At 39.6% G+C, this 25,956-nt stretch overlaps 1 protein-coding gene across 1 annotated transcript in view; it reads right to left on the reverse strand.

Annotated features, from left to right (window-relative positions):
- spon1b (spondin 1b) overlaps positions 1–25,956 on the reverse strand; it is a 118,239-nt gene that overhangs the window by 82,624 nt on the left and 9,659 nt on the right. The window contains exons 3-5 of the mRNA XM_026172776.1: positions 15,194–15,327; positions 1,391–1,464; positions 312–425 (exon numbers count right to left, since the gene is read on the reverse strand). Coding sequence (XP_026028561.1) covers positions 312–425; positions 1,391–1,464; positions 15,194–15,327 — 322 coding nt within the window. The remainder of the gene's footprint in view (positions 1–311; positions 426–1,390; positions 1,465–15,193; positions 15,328–25,956) is intronic.

The raw sequence follows: 25,956 nt of genomic DNA on the forward strand, positions 1-25,956 counted from the left end.
ATCAAGATGAAGAAAGCGCTAATTCTACCTACCTAGCTAAAAGTGATTTTTATCAAGCAGAACATGTAAACTGGATTCAAACCCAGCACCTTCCACCTATTTATTCACTTATTTATTTACTATGAGCTGAACTTAAAAAAATGTCAAAATGTCAAATTATCAAACAGTTTTTTTATCGTTTCTGTCATCACGCTGCCATCTTACAATACTTTTATACATTTTTCATGCAGACCTACAGAGCATTTCCAGGTACCACAGTGCACTGTGTACATGTATGCATCAGTCAGAAGATGTTGAGAAGCTGAACTCACTTGGATAATCTTTAGGATGTACTTTCTCCGACCAGTTTCCATAAAAGGTGAGTCTGTACTTGGCGGTTCCACAGGCACAGCACTCAATGGCAGGAGCTTGTGTAGCTTCACCCTCTACGAGGAGACAGAATGCGACGATGACAGCACAAACAAAATGACACTCGGGTGTAAAAATTTGAGGTTAATCGGGACGCAGGGCCCTGATTAATCCTAAAAAACACATTTCTGGAGTAAACAAACAGACACACCAACGTGCAAGGTTTGATATAAATGCACACCTGCATAAATTACCTGGCAACTGACAATTTGGAATCACCGAGAATGACACAAAATTACATCCCCGGAATAAACCGGTATTAAAATGACACATTAGCTTTAACTCAGGCTTATAAATATTCAGATTTTGCCCAGGACCAATGTTTTGCAAAGGTAGGTCAAGGGGATTTCTTGAATATTTATGAATCACCAAATTATTAAAAAAAGAAAGCCTCACTTGACATCTAAGTTATAGCAGGATGACTCACAACACCTAACTTACGTCAGCAAATTGAAACAGGGCGGCTTGATTGGCTTGCATAATAGCCTGGAAAATTAGATTTCGGAGAGGTAAGGAGGATTTTATGAAAGTAAAATTCCCCTGAGATTAAGTTTGAGAAACCACTCGTCCAGGCTCTCTTTTTTTATTGTACAATAAATGTGTGCATCAGAGCTGAGAGAGTCCTGACGCCTTATTGTCTCGCAAGAGCGCAGTGTTTATCAGGCTGGCTGTGAGCTTTAGGAAGCTAGAGTGCCATTTTTCTCTGCAATGAAATCACAGGTAGCATGAAAGCAGTGGCTGGGCTCTGCAGCGAAACAGAAAGCAATATTTAAATTCCCATGACATCCAGGATTTGTTGTCCTCACAATTTTCCCCAGCTGGCTTTGTTGGTTTGAGATTTTTTTAAATATAGTATGAAATAAAGGGAGGTAATGTGCTCCAAAGACGGAGGGGGGGTAAACTACACGTAGAGCACAGGACACTAGCAACATGATACGCAATCAAGAATGAAAAGAAAGACTGGATGGGCAGCTGTTATTACCTTTCTCGCACAGTTGAACGGTGAGAGAGCCTTCATCCTGGAAATAGATGACTCTCTTCTGGACAATACTTGCCCTGGAGACACAGAGAGACATGTAGTGAGAAAGGGAAAGAAGCAGAAGAAAAGTGAAAGAAAACAGAGAGAAAGTTTGATTGTGGGAGGAGTGCAATAAGAGTAGTAGATGGTTAATAGGTGACCGAAGTGTTTTTTCCACTACATGATCCATTTAATCTTCAGCGGAAGGGGGAGGGTGATGGGCTCCCCGAGGTTAGACAGGGAGTACACATCTTTTCACAGGAGCAACGTCCTATTCTCCAAACCCCATGATACAGTCATCCTGCTGCAATATGAAATGTATCACAGCAATCATGCCCATGGACATGAAGAAGAGAGAGCAGGGATTACAGTCAGAGAAGGAATATAGATCTTTCCATGGATTTTAGATGAAGCCCGGTTCTAAGTTATGAGCTAATACTGGCTGAAAATGAAACTCCCCCAGTGAAAATAGGCTGTTTTACCAGGACTATTTACATTTCTCTTTAGGAGAAAGGAACTGCATTACTCACACTGCACAGATAAAACTCTGTGTGCTCTGGCACTGCTATTGAATCGCTGAGGAAAAGGACAGGAAAATAGGATGAAGAAATTGTTGGAGGAACACTAAGGCATGATGGTCTTACAACACTTTTGCAATAGATTTGCAACAGTTATATAGAGTTCGAAATCATTCCTATGCTCTTATATATTTAGTACAGCTTTTCATAGATGAAAAATTGACTATCATGAACACCAAGCTGCTGCCATTACATTTGCAAACTACGAGTTAAGACACGTTTTATCCTTGATAAACTTGTTCTTCCCAATAAAACTCGCTAAACTTACTTTTCCAATGTCTTGGTCTCTGGAAGGGCATCTATCTCACACTGGGTGTGTTTTCACACAGCTAAACTATTGGTCTATGAAATGGTTCAGTGCAGCATAAAAGGACATCTTCGTAGGCAGGAACAGGTCAGAACAGATCAACACATGGTTATGGTTAACGAAGCTCTCACACAACCTGCAAGTGACATTTTAAAGAAACTGTTCTGACCAAGGTGATCATTAACTGGAATAATTCACAAGACCCTTCTAAAGAGCATAACTTGCCAGAAAAAGCCAAAAAAAGATATCAAAAAGTTAAGAAGCATAACTGCTTTATGTAGTTTATTATGAGAGGATAAGAAGGTTGATTATCTCTCCAGACAAACAGATAATTGAATAAACAATGTTTATGTATTATATAAATTTTATTTATAATTAACTAAATCACTATAGTTTTGCTCATCAATGGCTTTACATACATATAATAAATGTACTCGAAGGAACCAGTTGCCAAAAAGAATGAGACACATCATTTAAGACACACTACCCTTGACTTGAGAGGCAAATAAATAAAAAAATATATATAATTAGGCATATTGTTGACAACAGGTCATTGTTAACAAGTACAGAGTAATGAATACCAATGTCAAATTTCAAATTGCATTTAAATATTTGATTACAGTAACTCTGATTTTCTTCCTCTGCCAGAAAACCAGAAAATCTTCCTGGTCAAATTTTGAAGGACAGGAAAAAGAATGAGAACTGCCTTGATGATCTTGAGTCCTGTGACTTTGCAGTGCTTTTTCAATAATTCATGTTTGTATTGCTTGCACATAAAATAAATCACTGGATTAGTTATAAGTTATAAGCTTCATATTTTTTCTCTGACTAAAAAAACCCAGAACGACTACATTTTAATGGAAATTGTGTCGATCGGATGCAGAGGCTTTTAAATTATAAAATGTAATTACTTGCATTAAGTTTGTGGGTCTTTTCTTTAATGTCTGATTTTAGTGTCTTGGTTTTAATATCTGCTTGTTAGGTAGGTATTCAGGTTTCAATTTGGGGATTTGGATTTTTCCCTCTAACCTTTCCACTCGATATCCATAACGTTGACACTAAATGCAGCCATTTTTCATACCTCTTTCATACATTAAAAAAAAGGGTCTAGCAGAAAACGAATGGACAGTATGTTACTGCTTTGCATTAACCTCTTCCTAACCAGGGATAGTTTTGTACTCTCCAGCGAGGCTTCAACAGAGACACAGAGAAGTGGTGCAGAATTTGAGAAAAACAAAAAAAGATTTGTTTTGTGTGTGTTCAAATCCCCCCACAGCCCCACAAATATGATTTTCAAAGGCCAAAAATCACACACATCAAGAACCTCATAAAAGCAACACATGTTGATTGCATAGATTGTCCTGAGAAAATGAACCAACTTGATTGTGCATTATGGGACTGAAATTATACAAGCTTCCCCCCTACACACGGAGGTAATCAAGCTTCAGTCATGAAGCCTAAGGTTCTGCAGATATTATGCAATTACACAGCATACACCCATTATTATCCTAAATAATGTCTCACAGTAGCAGGAATTTCACAGCGACTCCACCTCATATTGTAGAGAGACATAAACCGAAAGAAAGTGAGCTGAACAACAGTGACGGTGGAGACAGAGGAGGGACGGGCGATATTAAGTAGGAGTTATCGGTTATATTGCTCCTATAAATCTTACACAGGCTGAATGGTGCAATATACCCTGCAACACGGGTTGACTGCCTGGGCATGAAATTGAAAAACAAAAGTGAAATATGCTGACTATTATTTAGGCGCCCTTGACAGATTTAAAGTAAATGTGTTAATAGTTTGACTGGCATTAATTATCAGTTGGTTAAATGTATAAACAACAATATATCTGATAATATGAAAAGATACATTTTAACTTGCCTTCAGCTACACTTTCCTCACTTTATAATATCCTCCCTCTACTAGACGTACATCTTCAGTGCAATCAAGTCTGCATGTTTATTCAATTTAGTTGCGAAATTTTGTCAATTTCAGGCCAGTGCAAGCTCAGAAAAGAGCACTAGAGATGTGTGGGTGGAAACAAGTTGTAACACTGTTGCTGCTTTTCCCGCTGGTCCGAAAAAGGTCAAAGATGACCAAATACAACATTCCAGCAGTGTACAAATAGGGGCTATATGGTAGAATACACACTATAGGCACCGGATGAAAACTGTTGCAACGTATCTGCTGGACAATTTATGCAAAACGCTAAAACTACTGTCGGTAGCTGAATGATGACATTTTTTCAACGTCACCTGTTTAGTTAACACGTGTAGTTCTGCTGTTCTCTGCGTACCACAATTATTAACACGCCTTACAGGCAGGTGGCACAATAGTGTCAGTCTTTGTCATACGTTTTACGTGAATAAAACATTATAATTTTTTTTAATGGGAGTGACCTTTTAAGTCTGGACTCCTGCAGCAATTATGTTACAGCCTTTCTAATGATCAACAGTCTCTTTCTCCCTTTATGTTGCTGAAGGTTTTTCCTTTCTCTTGTCTTCCATGTTGGGTCTTTGTTCATTCTTGGCTCCCTTTCAGGCTACTTCCAGTTTTATTTTGAAGTTTAGGGCATCCACCTCTTCTTTATTACCTTTCTCTTCCTAGTGCGTTTTTTGTCCGTTCTCTGCAGCCCCATAGGCTGTCTACTGAACTACCTCTTATTTTTGCATTCCCCATTGAGTTTAGTTCAGGCTTCCTATTTGTCATTTCTCTTGTTTTTCTTTGGTTTTTCTTTGTTCTCAGGTTTTTACGTCACCTTTGTGCAGGTTGTGTTCAACACCTTTTGAAATTAGGGGCAGTCTGCCTTCTTCCTTCCGTGTGGCTCATTGAAAGATGATTCTAACACCACACTGGCACTTGTGAATACTGCAGAAGTGAGCATTTCTGTTAGTGAGAAAGTTTTACTTATGGGTTACACATCCGCTGACCTTTAAGCAAAAAAATGAAGAAAAAAAATCACTGATGCACACAGTCTGCATTTTTGCTACAGTTTCCAGCCTTCTATACTCCTGTCTGGCATTTCCTTTTCCTTCATCTCTCTTCTCTTCAGGTTTCTTATTAATCATACTTCTAATGTCTGCTCACTCTTCTTCTGGGAGGCTTTCATTGGCGCTCCCCGCTGAATCTTTGGTATGCTGTTTCGATTCATGTGGGGAGAGCCCCAGGTGGCAAAACCAATACATACAACTGTGCAACTATTCACACAAAAATATCAATTTCACTGCATGATAAATGCTCGATAGAACAATAACAAACAACACAGAAGTAAGGAGAGGAAACTCAACTTAGATGAAAAGATCAAGAATCAATTATCCTGTTCAGTTCTACTCTGAGCATTTATTCAACTATAAGCAAAAACTGTGTATGTGCAGGAAACAATCCAATAAAATGTAAGGCATAAGTTACATAATGATGTATTTATGTTTGCAAATAGGAAGCTGTTAATTGATGAACAAGGATGAGAGCGAATCCATAAAAATATGAATTAACCATTCAGTGCTTGTTCTTTTTTATTAAACGTTTGACGAAACATCGTTTTGTACAAGAGTAATTATGTTACAGTTTGCAGATAAGCGACTATGAATCGCATTGGGTGCACCAGGAATAAATTTTTAATTATATAAGGCTGCATTTGTTGGTTTGTTTAAAGTGGAAGTGAAAGCAAAAAACGTGTCTGTAAATTGAGTTCAACTTAGTAATTTAAAGGGTAAGAAAAACGCTGGAGGGCATGTCAAAGTGGGTAAGTTCATTTCATACACTTAACTCCACAACTCTAATGCCATCATTATGTTTTTTGGGGACCTCTGGCCAATTTAAATGCCCATTGTATTAATGAGAAATTAAGTGTTGTTTTTGAGCTGTGTGTTACACGAAGCACATTACAGCGAGGATCGTAACTGAAGATGATCCTTGACTGCACTATGGTGGATCTGGTGAACTCAGGGAATAACCAAAAGGAACTATATAAACCATTTTTTACTATAAATTTCTGAATGGGAATTATTTGCAGTCCATCTAATTGCTGTAGCAGCCTATACCGAAAACTTGTTAATACAAGTCGTTAATACGGGGAGTTATTGTGATGTCAGGATTCACCACTGCCTGCCTGTGGTGCTGGCTAAACACAGGGGGGTCCAAAACCCCATGTGAGGTCAAACAGTCCAGCAGGAATCAGGGACAAGTGTGAAGGTTGAATAAACCCACCAACATGTTTGGGCCTCACAGCAGGCAAAGCAAAAATCAATCTAGAAATGATCAATTTCTTTTTCTATGAATGTATTTGTTTTAGTATTCTGAGAAGCACAACGTTAACAAGAACTGTGTTTTTAAAGGCTGGCCATACTTTAAATAGTCTAGTTTTATAATCAGTGAAAAAGCATTTTCTCTCGTTTCTCAGAGAATCAGGACACAAGAGTTTAAACTCTGCTGTCAAACAGATTCAGTGCAGTCAGACCCGTGCCATCACTGAGCAAGCAGATGAATTGTGGCCTCATCCCCTTCCTGGAGTCCTTCCACTAACGGCTTTGGAATACTGATGGAAAGATCAGGCAGGAGGTCAATGTGAGGTGACAATGTGATGAACAGATGGCTGAAGGGCAGAATTGGAGAGAGGAGGGAGATGTTTAAGTGTAAACCCGATCAACAAAGTGATCAACCCCCCATCTTCCCCCATGCACACTCACTTTCTCTCATCGCTATCCATCTCTCTGTCTAGCTCAGCTCTCGGGGGAAACGTCTCCCAACACTAAAAGATTTTTTTCAGGAGTTCGTAAAGATTAAAGAACAGATTCAGGCTGAGCTCATCAGAGATACAGAAGGACCTTAGTGACCTGGTGTGGAAAACAGACAAACACACACATACACAAACACATATCCTACATCCACAGTTATTAGTATACAGGCTCCTCACTCTATTGAAAGATAAAAGTCCTAACAAGGCAGAAATATGAAAACCTTTCTCCTCAGAGCTCTCTTCATAACATGCAGCAGTTGAGTCTGGATGATGCTTTGAAGATGCGGAAAAGGAGGGGAAATATGGGTGGCTCACCATTATTAAAGTAATCTGATATGATTTGACAGTTTCCCTACAAAAAAAGAAATGCAATCAAGTCATGTTTACTACAGTCTCAAGATATAAACAAAACCCTGTAAAGCCAAGAGTTTTCATCTACTGAGGTTTGAAGATCACTTCGAAACGACGAGTGCTCTAGTGCTGTGAGTTTTCTTTTGATAGTTGATGATAGTTTATGTGGGTAGATTAGGAGCTTTGCTTTTTGGTTCAAAGGATGGAAATATTAGCACCAAAAGAAGAAGACGAAAACCTTAAAAGTTACAGAAACTACGGCTTGCGGCTCAAATAACTACATGTCATACATGAAAAGTTGTAGTGACAGCTTTTTGCTGTGTCAGCGGGGGAAATCACTAAAGCTCACTGAAAAATCATTGCAACATAAAAATTTCAGGGCTGAGAAACAGTTAAAAAAATAACCAAATCAACTTCAAAAGAAACTCAAACCATAATTAAAAATTCAAATTCTATGTAAACCTGGAGCAGTAAGCTTTGTTTGATTTGGGTGTGATGGGCTGTGGGTTCCTTGGACTGTCTCAGAGAGAGCGATGTCTTATTGTCAACAACATCACTGGCTGAAACACTGAACTGAGTAATTCCAGAGATGTGTGAATTAGACCATCAGAAGAGTTGCCGTGGTGACAGGATGTGATGCCTGTGGGTTTGTTGAAAACTCTGGCAATTGGAAGTTTTCTGGCAAATCTCCTTTGTGAAAACAACAGTTGTTCAAGTTTCCAAATCAATGATATTTTGTCGCAACGTGTTTTGCTCTAAGTTGGTGTTGGGAAAATCTTATTTTTATGACATCATGATTATCAGGACTGAGCATGTGGCTCATGTCATCAGCAAATGGTAAAAGTTGATCGGTACAAGCTACGTATATACATATAGCCCTGACTCACTCAGCAATATCATGGTTTTAATTCTTTGAGTAAATAGAATCTGATATTTTATATTAGCCAATTATTCGACCATGAAAGAAATGAAAGCTAGAGGAATAAGCCTGTTATCAAAATATAAGTAAAAGGCAGATCATTCAGTTGCTATAATCTCTTTTTTCCACTGAATTATCAGAAAACAGATAAGGCATGCAGCAAATCAATGCTCGTTTCTCTTCCACTGCATTTCAGACATTAAAGTGATGCATTTTTGCTTTTGAAATATTCTCTTATATTCAAGCTCAAAGTTGGCTATATAACAAAGTTGTTTGGAAAAAGTGTTTCAAATTGATAAGGTTATTTTGGTTGTTTCAAATGTGTTTTTCATTCTTGAAAATCTCATGTAGTTTCCTCCTGTACTTGTGAGCAAAAATGCATTATGAGCACAAAAAAGATGTGGGCTACACAGTTACCTTATTTTTTCCAGCATTTTTATATATAAATCAGAGTCAAGTGCCAAGTCATAACTTTTCTTAGATTTGACCAATTTATATATTGAGCCTGCACACAAAGTTAGAGAGACAAGTTTTAGAGGGTTTTGGACGTGTGCAAAGGAGGGATAGTGAATATAGGCCTCCTAATAACAGCAGGATAAGAGGAAGCCCAAAAAGAAGATTCATGAACTGAAGGAGGACATGCAGAGCGTTGGTGTGACAGAGGAGGATGCTACAGTTAGGGTGAGATGGAGGCAGATGATCCACTGAGATGATCCCTAAAGGAAGCAGCTGAAAGTAGAAGATATTGATTGAATATGCTTTATTTTTAAAGGGCACGTATTATTCTCCTTCCCAGCGCCATATTTTCATTCGTGAACTCTATTTTTCGATGAATCACAGTTCAAAATAAATGATAATCTCAACAAATAAACTTTATTTTCTTATGTTAGACCTCAACACAGCTCTTCAGTTCATTTTCTGTCTAAAAAAAAGTATTTTAGTTTCCTTCCCCAGATCCCTTCAAGCCACATTGAAGGCTTGAAGGGAGGTTGCCCCTTCTAAACAACAGATTTGAACAACAGATGGGTAAGGGTTCTGTCCCTGAGATGAGCATGTGAGGGATGTCCACTCTCACTGACATTATATAAGGTCCAGAGTAGTAAAACCTTACTAACTAGTGACGCTACTGTTCTCATTTATTGCCAATGGATCTTGATTTTTGACATTTCAGAAGATGTCACATGTTCAAAGTAAGCAACTTGCTGTTAAACATAGTGATGTAAGGTACATTTAAAAATTTATTATTTATATTTAACAAAACATCCCTAAATTTAGGGAAATGATAAAAGGGATACCTTTTTGGATTTGAATGTATGAAAGGGTCACAGCCTCTGCAACTGACCACTGACCACAAAGAGAAGTGAGACATTTTAAAGCACACATTGAGTGCAGATCATAGTATGAGCAAGCCTGTAGAAGCTGCTATGTAAAGCTTTTGTCCACCCATACATTTCTAACTATAGCTGCTTTCACACTTGCACGGCCGCCCCATACTTTTCTTACATTTCCCAGCAGAGCTTCTCTGCGCTCTCTAACAAGGCAGCACCCTCGCCTAGACCAACAAGAGCATTTTCCATTTGTCAGAATGCATCTGATGGGAAGATGTGTACATGTAGGAAAGGGCCACTTTGGACGATGTCACAGCATAGTTCAGGATGTCCTCGGATTTTGAAATTCTGCACAGCTGTTCTCATATTGTCATCACAGATAAACACGAGTTAGGCCAACACTAAAAAAACAAACAAAAACGCAGCGTTTCCACCAGAGCTAATTCTGCTCAGTGATAAAACAAACTTACTCAACAAACGCTGGCAAAATTAATATTTAAACATTTCCTCTTTTCAGGCGTTCAGACACTGACGATGGTAGACACAGTTTTGTGCTTTATATAACACTAAGTATATAGCGTATACAAATAGTTTATTTATAAAAGTGTTATACTTGTAGTATTAGAGCCAAAGCATTAAAAATAAATACAGTGAAGCTAAATATGCAGTAGAAAATAACGCATACAGTGCCTGTGAGGGGTTTTTACAGCTTGTTTCCCTCAGCCGGAGGCTACACATTGTTTCCAGACAGACAAAAAAGCCAGATGAATGACGACAACTTGACCAGTTGAGGGGGAGGAGGGCAGGCCTGACGGTACACTACCTGCCTCCAGGAGAGAAGTTACACACAGTTGTTGTTAGTTCCACTGCCAGCGAGAGCTGAGCAGGTATAGCACATGATAGAGAGCGCTATTTAAAAGCTGCAGACATGTTCTGCTTGCCAAGAAACCGATGAGCGTGTTTAACAGCCGGCTTCTTTCAGGTGTTCTCAGCTCACACATTCCTTCACTGTGTGAACTTTAGAAAATCGCTTTTTCCAAGAAGCAGCGATGTCAGGTATGGACATAGCAGTCGTGATAACATGAATATTTTCATCATTGCCTAATCAGTACAGTTTTTACTTATCATTTATTATGTAAACTCTCAAAATGTATTATTATATTATTGACTGAGTTTGCTATTACTATCCACGCCACTGTAGCTACTAATGTTTTTATCACGTGAGTCTGTGTGTGTAGTGTGTAACGGGTAAAACTGACCCCGACACTTTGAGCCCCTGTTTTGTGATGGCACGACGTGCATCTGAGGTGTTTAGTCAACAGTGCAATAATATCATTTTAAATTTCCATCACTTATAATAAAACAAAACTAGATGCTGGAATCAGAAAAGTTGTTAATTGTTTAGTTTAGTTATTAATTGATTATTCAAACTGTAATTCATCAATGTTGATTATTATAGGACTGTAGTTACCATAGAAACCGCTAAGATCTGGCAGTTGTTTCACTAAAAGTCAGACGGAAAGGAAGCAAACCTACAGTTCAATCAGGTTAGCTACAGTAGGCACACTCACAACCTCAGACATAATCCCTTACATGCACTACAGCTCAAAACTCTGATGGAGTTCTATAATTGACAGTTTGAGTAACAGACACGATTTTTATTCTCTTGGGAGTTTCTTTAAAATTAATCTGACAGTCTGACAGACTTTGGACAACAAAATAAAACAAATAAATAATATGTTGTTCAAAAAAATTAGAGGAACACTTTTTAGTCCGAGTATAGTGACAAATGAATTAAATTTCTGGGAATCTGATCGGCTCATTTAGGTAGCAGAGGCTGTTTTTAATCCGTTTCAGCTGTTTTGGTGTTAAATTAAAAACAGGTGCACAAGAGGGGCAACAACGAGACAACCTGCAAAACAGGAGTGGTTTTACAGGTGGAGGACACTGACATTTTTTCCCCTCCTCATCTTTTTTGGAAGGAGGCTGCAGGGAAGACCCAGGACACACTGGAGATCTTTCTAAACCTGTCAGTTTACTGGGTGTTCACTTTCCCAGCAACAAAGCACGCAAAATACAGGAGTGGATGTAATAGCAATTAAGTACACTACAATAAGAACAAAAAAGGCTTCCCAAAAAGTGTTAAACCTAAAGTAACATAATGAGACAGAGCTAAATAAAAGAAGCTCACAGAGAAAGCCTTTTATTTCTTGGTTTGCAGTTAAGACCAAAACAGACAAACAGAACTTGCTTTTGTAACAAACAATTAACATCTCCAAAGCACTGACCCCTGTGTGTTAGTTTCTTCCATGCAATGCAAGTTTTTCTTCTAGCAACCTGTGTGCTGCTGCTCATGTTCGGTGTATAAAACACAAAGCAACTATTCTTATAAAGTTTGAAAGCAGATCTTGCTTTTCACCACTATATTTTTTTTTTAATAAGAAGAAATAAAAACCTGCAGCTGATTTTGCAATTTAAAAAAACAAAACAAGACCCTCTTTTTAAATGCTACAGTTGTCACTAACAGCTTTATCACCCCCCCTTGCAAAAAATTATAATTGCAATGATTCCAAAATAGCAGGTGTTGAAGTTGGCATCGAATGAAATACACAATCCCAGAGGCTTTCTCCAGCACTGAAACGACCAGTGGGCTCATACGGGGGGGAAGAAGTACTGGAACGCTCCCAACTGCAGGAAGCTGTATTTGAAAGTGCCTGGAATGAGCCAAGAGACATGTGTTTGACGTTGTGGACGGACAGCATATTTTTTCTCCAAGCGAGTGAATGCTGAGTGGGATGAAACAGATCGCAAGATAAAGAGAGGCGGAGAGAAGAAGAGCATTCCCACAGTGGGATGAAAATGTGTAGCTTTGCTGTGAAGATTGCTAGAAGAAGTGAAGTTGTGCGGGGTTTTTTTGCCACTCTCAGAATTGGCCAGGGTAAAGCTACATGATTTAAGACAGCTGCCTGTGTTGTCCACTAAAGCGGTGTTTTATAGCGCAAACCTACTGCAAAGTATCTCCTTCCTGGCTGATGTGAATCTGCTCCTCGACACTGTGAAAAGCATCACGGGAAAAACAGAATAGATCCGAACAAAGATAACATGACGGGCACGTTACAACAGCAGAGAGCAGACCGTTAAGAAAGAAGACGAAGTGAGACGAGGAAGGCGAAGATGTTAAATGAAGTAATACTAAATCTCTATCTCGCAGCTGACAGACAAAAGTGACAGAAAAACGAGGTGAATTTGCATAGCAGATGTTCCACTACATAGGGCTAGATTTATTGAACCGGCAGACACCGGGATGGCTATGTGCCATCTGTCATACAGCAAAAGCAGATAAATTAAAAGTAACAGCTGTGAGTATACGGTGGAGGTGAGGGCAAGTTATAGCAACTCGCTCAGTGGAGGAAGAGATGCATGTCAGGGAGGTTATTCCCTTTGGGAAGTCGGATTGAAGAGATGGAAACAAGCGAGAGAGAGAGAGAGAGAAAGCTAAGAAAAAGAAGGCATACCTGTGGAGAGAAGAGGAGAGAGGCAGACGCCTTCAGAGGTGTGCTCCCTCTGAGTTATCTCAGTTTATCATTTGTATTCTCAAGTTGTCAAAGAGTGGCTCACAGCTACATATTGCCATAAGTCACTGTAGCTGTCTGAGCCCACACATCATTTGTTTTTTCCTCGCACATGGCTTGAATTATACGTCACACTCCATCATGTATTAACGGGAAGAGCTATTTGTTTTCTGAGAATATTAAATTTGTAGAAGCATAAAGTGTAGCCATTGTGCATAACAATCATCCCCTTCGTTCACTAAAATCAGCTTTGTATGTTCCCGCTCTGTTTCTCTCCCATAATTTTCATTAAAATCCAGAAAAACAAGTAGCCTTTAAAAAAAATGGTCTAATAAGAATAAATGCCTTTGATTAGTTTGAATCTCAGAGAGAAACATTTCTTTCCTTTTGTTTCTACACCTGTACATTTTGCTAATGCATTTGTAAAAATGGACATAAAAACAACATTTTACTGACTGATTGCGAACAATAAAAACATTACCCAAAGGCAACGGTCAACCCAGACGGCCAACACTCTCTGCTACACCTCAAAAACTGCTCAGGAATGACTCTAGGAACACAATGAAAAAAAACAAAGTTCTTATTGTCGAGCATCAGCTGTGTAGGGATCCGCCCTAAAAGCCCCAAGACTGAAAGAGCCAGACCACACTTCATCCTCCAATCAGTGGTGTAAATGTTGTGGCTCATCTGCATATTACACCCCAACCAATATATGCATATGTCGGGTATGCATATATCGATGCATGTTCTTCCTATCATTAGAATTCACATACAGTGCATTTTCTCGCCTTTTTTATTTATTTAAGGAAACACTGTTATCAAAAAAAGAGCTCTTATTTTATGGAGGCTTTAAAATGACTAATAAAAGGCACAACACTGAACAGTTATTGTTCCTCCAGTGCGTGTCTAGACAAAATAATACCTCCTGATACCGTGCACCTTCTTTAGAGTTTCACAGCATTTCTCCTCAGAGTCGCTGGCGCCATTTCACACATGCACATAAAGCTAAGGTCACACACACTCCTGAAATTACACAGAGGTTTAGAGCCCCACCTGCTTCAAACCACAAATTGCCCCCAGTAATCACCATCCATCTCTCCTTTGTAGAGCTGGTCCCTTTACAGAAGCTAATGCGCGCACCAACTAAAGAAACACCTGGCATCAGCTTACTTAATGTGCTGCCTATAACCGATTACGAGTATCTGTAAAAGCAACAATGACCACACCAGTGAACTACATTCACTAACAGGAGAGATTCTGCTTTGCGGTTGTTTTGTGAAGGAAAAGAAAAAGTAAAAAGGGAGTAAAGTGCTCCTGATGTTGTAGAATTATTTAAGATGACACATGGATGTTAATCTGACCTATTCTTATGCTCCTTTCTATTAGATACTGTTGATTTCCAGCAGCATGAAAACCAACTTGCTCAAACTTGCTTGAGTAAAGTTATCTGTCACTTTGACCTTTATGGTTTTGTCACCATGTACAAAAGAAAAAAGAAAAAAAAAACCCACACACAGACAAAACACTCCTATCAGCTAGCAGTGACTGATTTAAAATCTGCCATCATGGCGTTTAAATCCAGACACCTGTGCCTATCACAGTTCAAATAATCTTTCACTATGTGTTATCTTTAAGGTTTGATTTTCCATAAACATGTACTATTCAAGCTTTAACTGGCGTTATCAATCTGAACTTTTAAACCTGTTTTGACGCAAGAAGCAGCTGTTTTTTTTTTCTTTTAACTTTACTAAACGTCTCTGTGATGAATAATCGTAAAAGCAAAATTTGATCTGTCATTGTATATTTTACACATGTTTGTATGGGATATTGTATTTGTTTTAAATGTTATATACCTATGTGGTATGTGACTTTTGTTGCTATGATGCCAGGTCTCTCTTGTAAATGAGATTTTTAATCTCAATGAGATTTTTACCTGGATAAATAAAGGATTAATAAAAAAAAAAAACTTACTTAAGTATAACACAGCCAGTCCCACTGGGTGGTGCTGTCCATAAGACCTGTATCCTGGTGCGTCTGCGAGGCGTGCTCTCTGTCACCGCGGGAGGACAGTTGGTCATGAACTGTGTCTCGTCTTCATCAATGATCTAGAAAGAAAAGGATGAGCATTCAGTATTAAATGGCTTTGCTTCTGAAAAGGTCACTTTGAACTTTATGGCATCATATAATGTTGGTGTTCCTAAAAATTCCCTGGAAAAAGAGAACCCAGATCAATCCAGGCAAGGGAATTCAAAAACAATGTTACAAGCAAGCCTCACAATGCAATACTGCACCTCTATGCTCTGCCAAGTAGCATAGACAATATATCAAACACAGTACACACAATAGCTTATTAGACAATGATTACTTATATTATTTTAGAAGAGCGTGCATTAAAAACCAGAGGCAGGTAGAGTAGCAGCACAGAACAGAGCAGGCATCAGTGACAACAGATTACACTCTTCAAGTTTATTGAAACTGACGAACAATTACACAAAACATAAAATATTCTGTAGGTTTTCAGAATAAAAGAAATGTAGCAGAAATTGAGGTTTCAACAAAATGTGAAATAGAAGCAAAACACTTTTGCGTGCTGTCCTTGTATTTAATGACTTTCTGCAGCACATAAGGAGTGAGATTGTGTGCTGGCTTTTCTATTATTATAATAAACTATACAGAGTTAACTGGAAATTTCTATTTGCAACTTTACACAAATTTGGTTTTGGAAACTCTTTCGTAAGCTGGTTAAAAATATTATATAATTCCCCAACAGCTTGTGTCAGAACAAATGACCAAACATCCTCCAGCTTCTGTCTCCTGAGGGGCACCAGGCAGGGGTGCCCACTCTCCCCTTCACTGTTGCAATTTTTATTGAGCCACTAGCAGCAGCAATTAGACAGGCTACAACAATTAAGGGCATAAAATGTAAGAATGTAGAACATAAAATCAGCCTTTATGCAGATGATGTGTTACTTTTTCTCCAAAACTCACAAACCAATCTCTCTGTGGTAATTGCATTGATAAACTCTTTCTCAAGAGTCTCAGATTATTCAATTAATGTCACGGCGAGTGAGATGAGCCGTATAAAAATAATAAATGAGGATCCAATTGCAGGCAGTAGTGGAGGAGTGAAGGTGGTTTATTGGACACGAAATAAATATAGACAAACAGCAAATGGAGCACGAACTAAACTAGACTGGAGACAACTAAACTACTGAATACAAACCGGAACTCAAACATGAAGCAAGGTGGACGACGGTACAAGATGGTGACGGCAGGGAAACACACAGATGACGCAGGGTGGAAACACAGCTGGGAATAATCAACAAGACGAGACAAAGGTAAAACTGAACACACTCACATGAGACGCAGACCTTCACAATAAAACAGGAAACAAAACACACTTTACTAAGACACAGACTAGACAGAGACAGACTTGAAATGACATATGAAACTAAACCCACATCTTAAACCCAGATAAACAGAACATGGAACTCTAATAATAGACATAAACATTACCATAACACGACAAGAGAACAAGAACACAATCCCTGATGCAAACTTAAATCAAAACACAATAAACTCAAAATACTGGGTCCAACGGACCCAGAACCGTGACAATTAACTGGTCAAAATCAACAGTTCTTCCGATTAATTGCTCCTTCCATAATCGTTTTTGTTTTTTTAACATATTTTTCTACAGGGCTCTAGACTAACTTTTTGCCATGGGCGTACCGGTACGCCTAACTTTAAAAAGTTAGGCGTACCAGCACCAAAGTTAGGCGCACACAAATTTTATAATAATTTATATAATATGTGTTTTTCTGGATACACTGTGCTTTTTTAGCATTCAAAGATTGATGACACCGTGTCAGAGCACTGGCTATGAATTTCAGAAGGATCAGGCCTTAACTTAACAAAAAAGTTAGCAATAGTTCCTTTCCTATTACAGCTACATCCACTTCTGTCGTGCCTAGGCTGCTCACTAGGGCTGGGTATCATCACTGATTTCTATAATCCATTCGATTCCGGTTTTCAAAGTCCCGATTCGATTCAACTTAGCCTCATACAGTCAGAAATATTATAATTCTGATCATTTATCAGTACTGACTTCATCAGAATTGTGAACATCACAGCAGATGCCTTTGTGTCAAAGTAACTGAGAATAAAACACAGAAAAACATGAAGGAGATTTTCCTGGTCTGGCTTTTTATAGCAGATAACCTTAAAATATTCTACAATGTTCTGCATATAAAGTTTAAATTTCTTCAGTATTGAACAACAGAAAAAACAAGCTTTCTTGTCCGAGGTCATTTAAGTGAAAAAAAGAAAAGAAAAAGACAGCAGCCGACAGCGCTGTAAACAACGGTAGACTGGTAGGCAATAAGCGAATGAATAATACAGAAAACAGAGATTGGAGACGGGAAACTGTTCTTGAAGTACAGAGAGAGATAGAGAGAGAGCTAGCTGTGCATGAAGTGTGATTTTAATAGTCGTGGAAGCAAAACAGCAAAATTCATGAGGACATTGATCAAATGTGAAGCGCAGTTTGCTGCTTCTTTTGCTGCTGGCTCGGTGGATTTTGGTTGGAGAGACAAAACCTGCAGCTCAGAATCAGCGCAAAAAGACATAATCACAGCGCGGACCGGACGCATCAGAATCGCTAAGCTCCGACAGCGTGTCCGTCTGCGGGCCGTCGGGTGAGAAAGCCGAGAAAGACAAAGTTGATTCTGATGAGTCGGTCCGCTCTGTGTTTACGTCTCTGTGTGGAATCCGTGTACCTGCTCTCATTTGCTGTTTGGTTGTTGTTGAAATGGTTTTGTGAGCTTTAATCTGAGAATCTGGAGTTTCTGGCAAAACACAGTTATATTTAAAAGTCGATTCAGGATTTAATGAATTGATATCGCTTTATTCAAACTACTCACCTCCCACTTCCACCTGCACTTTCAACTGGACCACGGCCAATCAGAGAGGTCCCGCCCCTTACTATCTCTGATTGGTTTAGTCCACGATAGGGGCATAATGTGTGTCTGTTGTTGACCACAGGGAAGGTTGCAGATTTTTTTTTTTTTTTTTGCTACCCGAACATTTGGTCGCACAGGTGCAACCAAATATCTTTTTTAGTCGCACCACTAAAAAATTTGGTCGCATTTGCGACCAAATTGGTCGCACTCTAGAGCCCTGTTTCTAGTTAGAGAAATTTAAGAGGCTTATCCCTCAAAACTGTAAATACAAAAAGTTGCACAAAATAGTTTCCCACCACAGGAAATTTATTTTGAGTGTCGCCATAGTTTTATTTTTGAAATACACCAATTTTTATATACTGCAGGCAAAAAGAAAATAAATATTATAATGCAAATTTGCAAAAAAAAAAAACAGCATATGCATCAAAATAAACTATTTCCAGCAGTGCAATATGAGTCCTAAACATCCGAGAAACGACACAGAAAGTCATAAAATCAAACATAACTTTTAAAAACACCAGTACAGGCTCATAAGGCCCTGATGGTAAAAAACTACATTTCTGCAAAATGGCGTCAATTCCGGTTTCCAGGACATGGCGGACATGCAATAGTTCGCGCTGATGGACATAGGAAGTGTTACAAACAGCTGATCAGATCGGCAAAGCGTGTTTCTGGAATATTATGTTTTTGTTGCTGCAAGTGCTTTTTATGCAGTTTTTCCAAAGCTATATATGGAAGGAAACTGTGACTTAGGACAAGCTGATGGCATAACATGTAAGTACAACTCCTCCGGTTTCATATGCAAAAAAAAACTATTGCGCTAGCTTATGTGGTTGCACTGCTACCTGGATTTAAAAATAGTTACGCAAAACGGAGCGTGCCTCCTCCGACCGGCTTTAATCACTACTTTTTAGCCAACAGGCTTCAGTTCATCTCTAGATGGTTAAAACACACCTTCTTAGATGAACCCTGGATAGATGTTGAACAGGCACTATGTAATAATCTAGAGATTTCAGACCTACCATTTACCAGCTCAAACATCAAACAACATGAATGCTTTAAAAGCGTCAACATCAGCTCTTCTCTAACAGCATGGTGGGAGTTTCTAAAAATAACACTGTCAATTTTATTCCGCAACCTAGACATCCACATTACTCATACTCTCATCACACATACATATAGGGGCTTGGGGGTGGGTACATTATACAGCATCCAGAGGATGGTCGGTGTATTCAAACCCCCCTCTGGCGCTGGTGCCCTACCCTTTAATTTTAAATGCATATAGACACTGAGGGTTTTCGGGAGGAGCCGTGCTGCTCTCTGGCAGGAAGCACCATGCCCTCCTGTGTTTTAAATGCACTTTAGAACAGCACGCAGCAACACTACATATGAGCAGGCGGAGGGAGGTTTGGGGTCTTCACTCACCCCCATTCTGTTAACCGTCGGGGCTGGGGGGCTGGGAGGAGGTGCTGGCCGTCGGATTGGGGTCTGGGATGCGGGGCCTCCCTGCTACTGCAGATAAGGAGGCAGTCTGCTTTTCTCCACCACAGAGAAAAGGGTTAAATCTCCTGGGTCTGGGTACCCCCACCCCCAGAGGGACAAACCATACCCGGACGTGGGATATAGAGTATGTTTGGGGAGTGTGAATGTGTGTACAGTGTCTATTTGTGTCTGTCTCCACGTCGGGTGAGTGCCGAGTATTTGTTTGTGTATATAGGGGTGGGAATGCACGTTTGTGTCTGCCTCTGGGCCTGAGGCCCGGTCCTCTCTGGCACAGCTGGCTGCCAGCAGAGCCCGCGGGCACGCCACTGCAACCCCCTCTGGCCTCTGCTCTGGGGCTGCTGGGTGACCTCTCGTTTGGGGCTCTCCTCAGCTCTTCCCAGGAGGGTGGCACGGTTGCCCCTCTGGTGGTCCTCCTTGGGTCCTCGCATTCTGGGGCCTCTGGATGTCTGGGGCCTGGATCTCCTCCATACCTGCTTCATGGCCTGGGGGACGGGGCTATGGCTCCCCACACTCCCTAGCAGATCGTTACACGGAGAAACCTTTTGAATACAAGTGTGCTGATCCACACAGGTGTGCACACAGGTGTACACACGGGTGTTCACAGACACAAACTACACCTTTCTTGGCTGCTGCCTCAAAGCACATTGTGTGCTGTCAATCTTGCGTACTGCACAATAACATGTAATATTTAGTATCTGCTGTTATCTACTGTTAGCTAGTTTATTGTGATGGCTTTGTATTTATTGTATTGCTCTTTTTGTTTGTTTTCTCTTCTGTTCTTTCTTATCTCCATACAGGTTATCCACGTGTTTTGCTTGTGTTTCTTTTTTTTTTCTTCCCCACTTTCTCACCGTCTCTTCTCCCCTCTATTTTTCTTTCTCTCCCTCTCTTTCTTTCATTCTTTCTCCCTGTCCTATCCCCCAGTCATGTCTGTCCCATCTGTAACAACCGAAAATAAAATAAAATAAATACATAATTATAATAAAGGTCAATCAAATGGACCAATATGGCAAGGCCATGATGATCCAATTGGTAAATCCGCTTGGCATCTTTCTTGGCCTTCAGGCAACAATTCTGATGGCTAAAGATACAAAACAAAAAAACAAAACTATACTTACAGGACAGCCAGAACACAAGAATACGCTTATAGTATAAGTTGATGCACAGAACGAGAGGTCTCATCTTCATCACACGGCAAGAAAAATGAAATGTTTCATGTATTATATGATGGTGAAAACAGAGTGTAAATGTAGTTTTAATATGATTTGTTTTACCATTTATGCTTAATCTTAAGACAATATCAGAAGCAGTTTTGATGACATTGACAATTGCTGCTTTTTGCTACTCGGAATCACAGAAATGACACCAGTTTGGGCTGAAAGCAAAGTTGTGGGAAAGCAGACAATTTGAGAGTCCCTGAGAGAGGCTTTGGATAATAACAAACTTGTGTATTCATGACATGTCTAGCACAGTCCCTTCGGTACTTGGACCTTGTCAGACATTTTAATAGACTAAACACACACAAAAAACAAAAGCACACATCCACACATGACCTCTGACCTAGTAGCTAGCATTCTACAGCTGCTTCGCCTCAACAATAACAATGACCTAACACCCAGTCCCAAAGTCCTGAGGACAAAAAGAGGGAGACAAGAGTCACAGACTCTTCTTCATTGGGTTGAGAGAAAGGCAGAGTTTTTTGACAGAGGAATCTAAACATATATTAAGAATAACGAGGTGGATTCAAAACAGAACATGTACAAGGATGGCGCAAAGATGCAGTCTAGACATGAGGAAAACTCTGCTTAATTTCTGTAACAGTGCTGGTGAACATTTAACATTGAGAGAAAGAGCACAACAGTGCTACAGAGTGTGTGATCCTCCTCATGTTATCAGATTGGTTTGCCTATCAGACAGCACTGCAGTCTGTTTACAATAGAAGCACAATTCACTTTCCACAATGTTTAGGAGTTATTGATGGGAATTTTTGTCCTTTCGTTCAGAAGCTGCATAGACTTCCGAACAGAGGTCAGGATTCTGTGCAGGCCAGTAGAGTTCTTCTAGACTAAACTCACTCATCCATGTCTTTATGGACCTTGTTTTGTGCACTGGTGCGCCGTCCTGTTGGAACAGGAAGGGTCCATCCCCAAACTGTTCACACAAAGTTGGAAGGAGGCGATTTTCCAAACTGTCTAAGTATGCTGAAGCGAGTTCTTAAGAGTTCCTTTCACTTGAACTAGGAGGCTGCTACTTCGTGGCTGAGTTGCTGTCTTTCCACTTTCTTATAATACCACTAACAGTTGAATGTGGAATATTTAGTAGTGAGGAAATTTCATAACTGGGTTATAAAAGGTATCATCCTATCTGCCGGAATTCACTGAGCTCCTGAGAGCGACCAATTCTTTTACAAATGTTTGTAGAAGCAGTCTGCATGCCTAATCACTTCCACTGGGACACCAGAATTCAATCATTTGGGTGGGTGAGTCAATACTTTTGGCATATAGTGTACATTATAGGTTAAAACATATCCCATGCATATTTAAGACAGTTACGTCTTAACCCAACCCAAAACAAGTCAAGATAGATATTTCAGATTGTCAAAGTGAACACAGGGAAGACCCAGTCCAAATTTAGGTAAGGAAAAAGCACCTGGGTCAAGAAAGTTAATTTCCATGTCAAGACAGAATTTTCAGGCCAAGGTCAACTGTAACTCATAATGGCAGTTCTCGACTGCTCTCTGTCTGAAGAGTGAGTGAACTTGCTAACTCTGCAGAGTAAAGTGAAGACTGCCTTCAGATACTTAATTTGCATGTAAATGCACATGCTCTAATTATAAGGGGAACTTGTCCCTGCTTGCCTTCTACTTTAGTGGTGTAAGTGAAAACAAGATGCTAAAATCATAGTTGGACAAAGGATGGCTGTGGTGCTACCCGAGATCTATGTCAGAAAGACAAGAATACAGTTTTCTCATTTCTAAATGTGAATCTTCAAGTTGACTTTAAAGGTTGATCCACAGAAATGACATCATTCACTGTTTCTCAAGTTGGAAACTGTAGCACTTTAACTTCATTTTATCCAGGCTGAAATACAACTTTCAGAGCATTTAATATCCAGCATGACTACCTTGCAAACTTTTCAAAACACTCATTCCACCATTGATCTATTCAGCGTTTACACTGCATAATGAGCCTTTTATTATGGCCTAAAGAACAGATCAAAAATGAATGCATCACAGCAGTGCTTATTTTCAGAACAGTGCTGTCATGTTGACCCAGCGCTTTACTCAGCATCACGGTCATGTCTTGTTTTGTTTTTTTTATTTAATACTTAAAAAAAAAAAATTAATTCTAACCAGACAGTTTGTTAAGTTGATGCTTTTAACTGTTTGTAAAACATATATATAATCAGCCAATCACATGGCAGCAACTCTGTACATTGAAGGGGAAGAAAGGTGATTTAAGTGACTTTGAACATCGTTGGTCTCAGACAGACTTCTCTGAGTATTTGAGTATTTCAGAAACTACTGACATACTGAGATTTTCCCATGCTACCATTTCTAGAGTTTACAGAGAACAGTCTGAAAAGGAGAAAATGCCCAGTGACTGCAGGTCTTTAGGCTAAAATACCTTCATGATGTTAGAGGTCAGGAGAATGGTCAAACTGCTTTACGCTGATAGGAAGGCAACAGTAAGACAAATAAACCCTGGTTACAGATGAGTTATACAGAAGACCATCTCTGCATGCACAACACATCAAATCTTGAAGCAGACGAACTACAGCGTTGGATGCCACGCCTGTCGGGTAAAAACAGGATACTGAGGCTACAATTTGAAAAAGCTGACCAGATTTGGACAACAAAAAATTGGAAACATTTTGCCTGGTATGATGAGCCTCAAGTTCTGCTGCCACATTTGGATTGTAAGGTCAAAAATTGACATAAATAACATAAAACCGTGGCTCCATCCTGCCCTGTATTAACAGTTCTGGCCGGAGGTGATGCTCAGTTGGTAACCCTTGTACCAGATGAGCATTGTTTAAAGATGACAGTATTGTTGTTGACCATGTGCATCCTTTTATGATCACAGTGTGCCCATCACCTGATTGCTACGTCCAGCGTGATAATATGCCATGTAACAAAGTCCAAACCTGATAAAGAACAGTTGGGACTGGTGGACCAGCAGATTCACATCATGGTAATGGAGTTGAAAAACATGCAGCAACTGTGGGATACGATCATGTCAATATGAAGTGCTATGCTAAAAAAGGGCAAGTCCCAAGTCTGGAAAAGGACACAGTTAAGAGAGATAAATGAAATGCCACTTCAAGATAATCTAATGTTAGAAGTCAAGAAGGTTAAGGTCACAAGTAAAGACTCCAGTCTGAAACACTGGCTTTAAAGTCACTGCACGAAAAACAGTCTGAAGACAGGCGAGTCTTAAATTAAGACAAGTATGCAAATCTGCAACTGCACTAATCGCAGTGAGGCTTTAAGTCCAGACAATAAAATCCCCATTACGGACAGCCTTGTAGAAGAACAACTACTTACACAGTGGTGATATTTCTGTCATGACTATTCTGTAAACAGTAAAGCTACTAAAAAAGTCAGACACATTGAATGTTCAACCCATATTGTTCAATCACCCAAAATGTGCAAGCAATGGAAAGACCCTGAAAGAACGAGTGAAGGCGTGTGAGAAGACTCGCAAAGCAGCATTTATTTTCACTGCACACCCCGATGTCTACGAGTGTCCACGCCACGGTTTGTCTGTCTCAATCTCGCTCTCTCAATCTCTTGCTCCATGTTGAGACAGTAAACACAGATGCTTCAGAGTCCCTGCACAAGCAAACGCAGAACTGTGCTTACACACACACACACACACACAAAACAAAGAGACAGAGAGCTCAAGACAGACAATGCAAACCCACGATCCCCAGAGAAATCTGACAATAAGAGTGATATTAGTGTGCAATGCTATGCGTGTTGGCGTTTTTTTTGGTTTCGGTTGGTGTGTGCACAGACTTTGCAAGTTAGTAATTAAATGCAAAGCAGTTACAAAGGAATGAATACAGTTAAAACCTTTGGGACTTGAGTGCAAAGATAAAACTTTTCAGAGGAAAAACATAAGCAGACAGAAAGATAGATTGAAATGTCACGTCAACACTTGAAGACGAGCTTATTTCAGAAAGTAACAAAGTTCTCTTGTCTTGATGAAGACCTTGGAGGCACCGACATTTTGCCTTGAGCTTTCCATCAATCAAAGCTGTGCTATTACTGCAGAACACCGCCGAGATCTTGGGGCTATCACCAATATTGCATCATATTACATTTTTTGTCTGAGCCACCCAACCAAGGGAGAAGTGTCACAAATCCAAACAGCTACTCTGTAAAAGAAAAAGAAAAAAATCAGACATATGTGTGTGTGTGTGTGGCTCTATTTCCTAGCAAATGGAGCCAATTCTGTGGCTTTTGGCATTCAATTACACAAAATAACGCTGAAAAAGAGGGAGTGCATTGTTCATTGGGTCTATTTCATATAAAAAAAAAAGCCCCAAAGCTCTTTTTAAAATCTCCTTCTTTTACAGTGATATCCACATTTATAGAGCACTAATGGTTTGCGGGGGTCATTTCAGAGAAACTCTTAAAACCGTTTTGCTGTCACAAAGATCAGACCAAAGAGTCTTCATCTCTTGTTTGTGTTCATGCACACTAGAAATGGTCTGCCAGGTTTTTTATGAAGTCTCAAATGATTTGCTTCCTGCCCTTCTTTCAGTTTGTTGTGTTCTCTTTTCTCACATTATTGACATGTGGTGATAAAAGCACTGAAAACATCAGACAAGTCTGTCACCTTGACAAAACAGCATATTTAGGGGGCACACTTAATGACTGACCCACAGTAAAAAGACTTTGTATGACAGAAAACTGTTTTTAACCTGTTTCTCAAACTTAATTATATAGTCACTGACTTTTCGATCTCTACAAATATACATTTGCATATCAATGTGCAGAATCTGTAGGCAGCAGGCAAAATCCCGGTACTGCAAGCTTTCTGGGTACTCTCTATATGAAATCATGGGCCTTAATGCAACCACAAAAACCCTTGGCTTTAATATCACAGTAGATTTTGAAGAATGTATTTGCATTGTTACAGTCAGGCTGTAAACAATGACCGGCACACAAACAGGAAGTCTTGACCTGGATGCTTTGATGATGTTAGATATCAAATATCTGAATATGTGATAGTTACACAGGAAGACTCATTGCTTCTGGTG

The sequence above is a fragment of the Astatotilapia calliptera genome, chromosome 7 (genome assembly GCF_900246225.1).
Source record: "Astatotilapia calliptera chromosome 7, fAstCal1.2, whole genome shotgun sequence".
NCBI lineage: Eukaryota > Metazoa > Chordata > Actinopteri > Cichliformes > Cichlidae > Astatotilapia > Astatotilapia calliptera.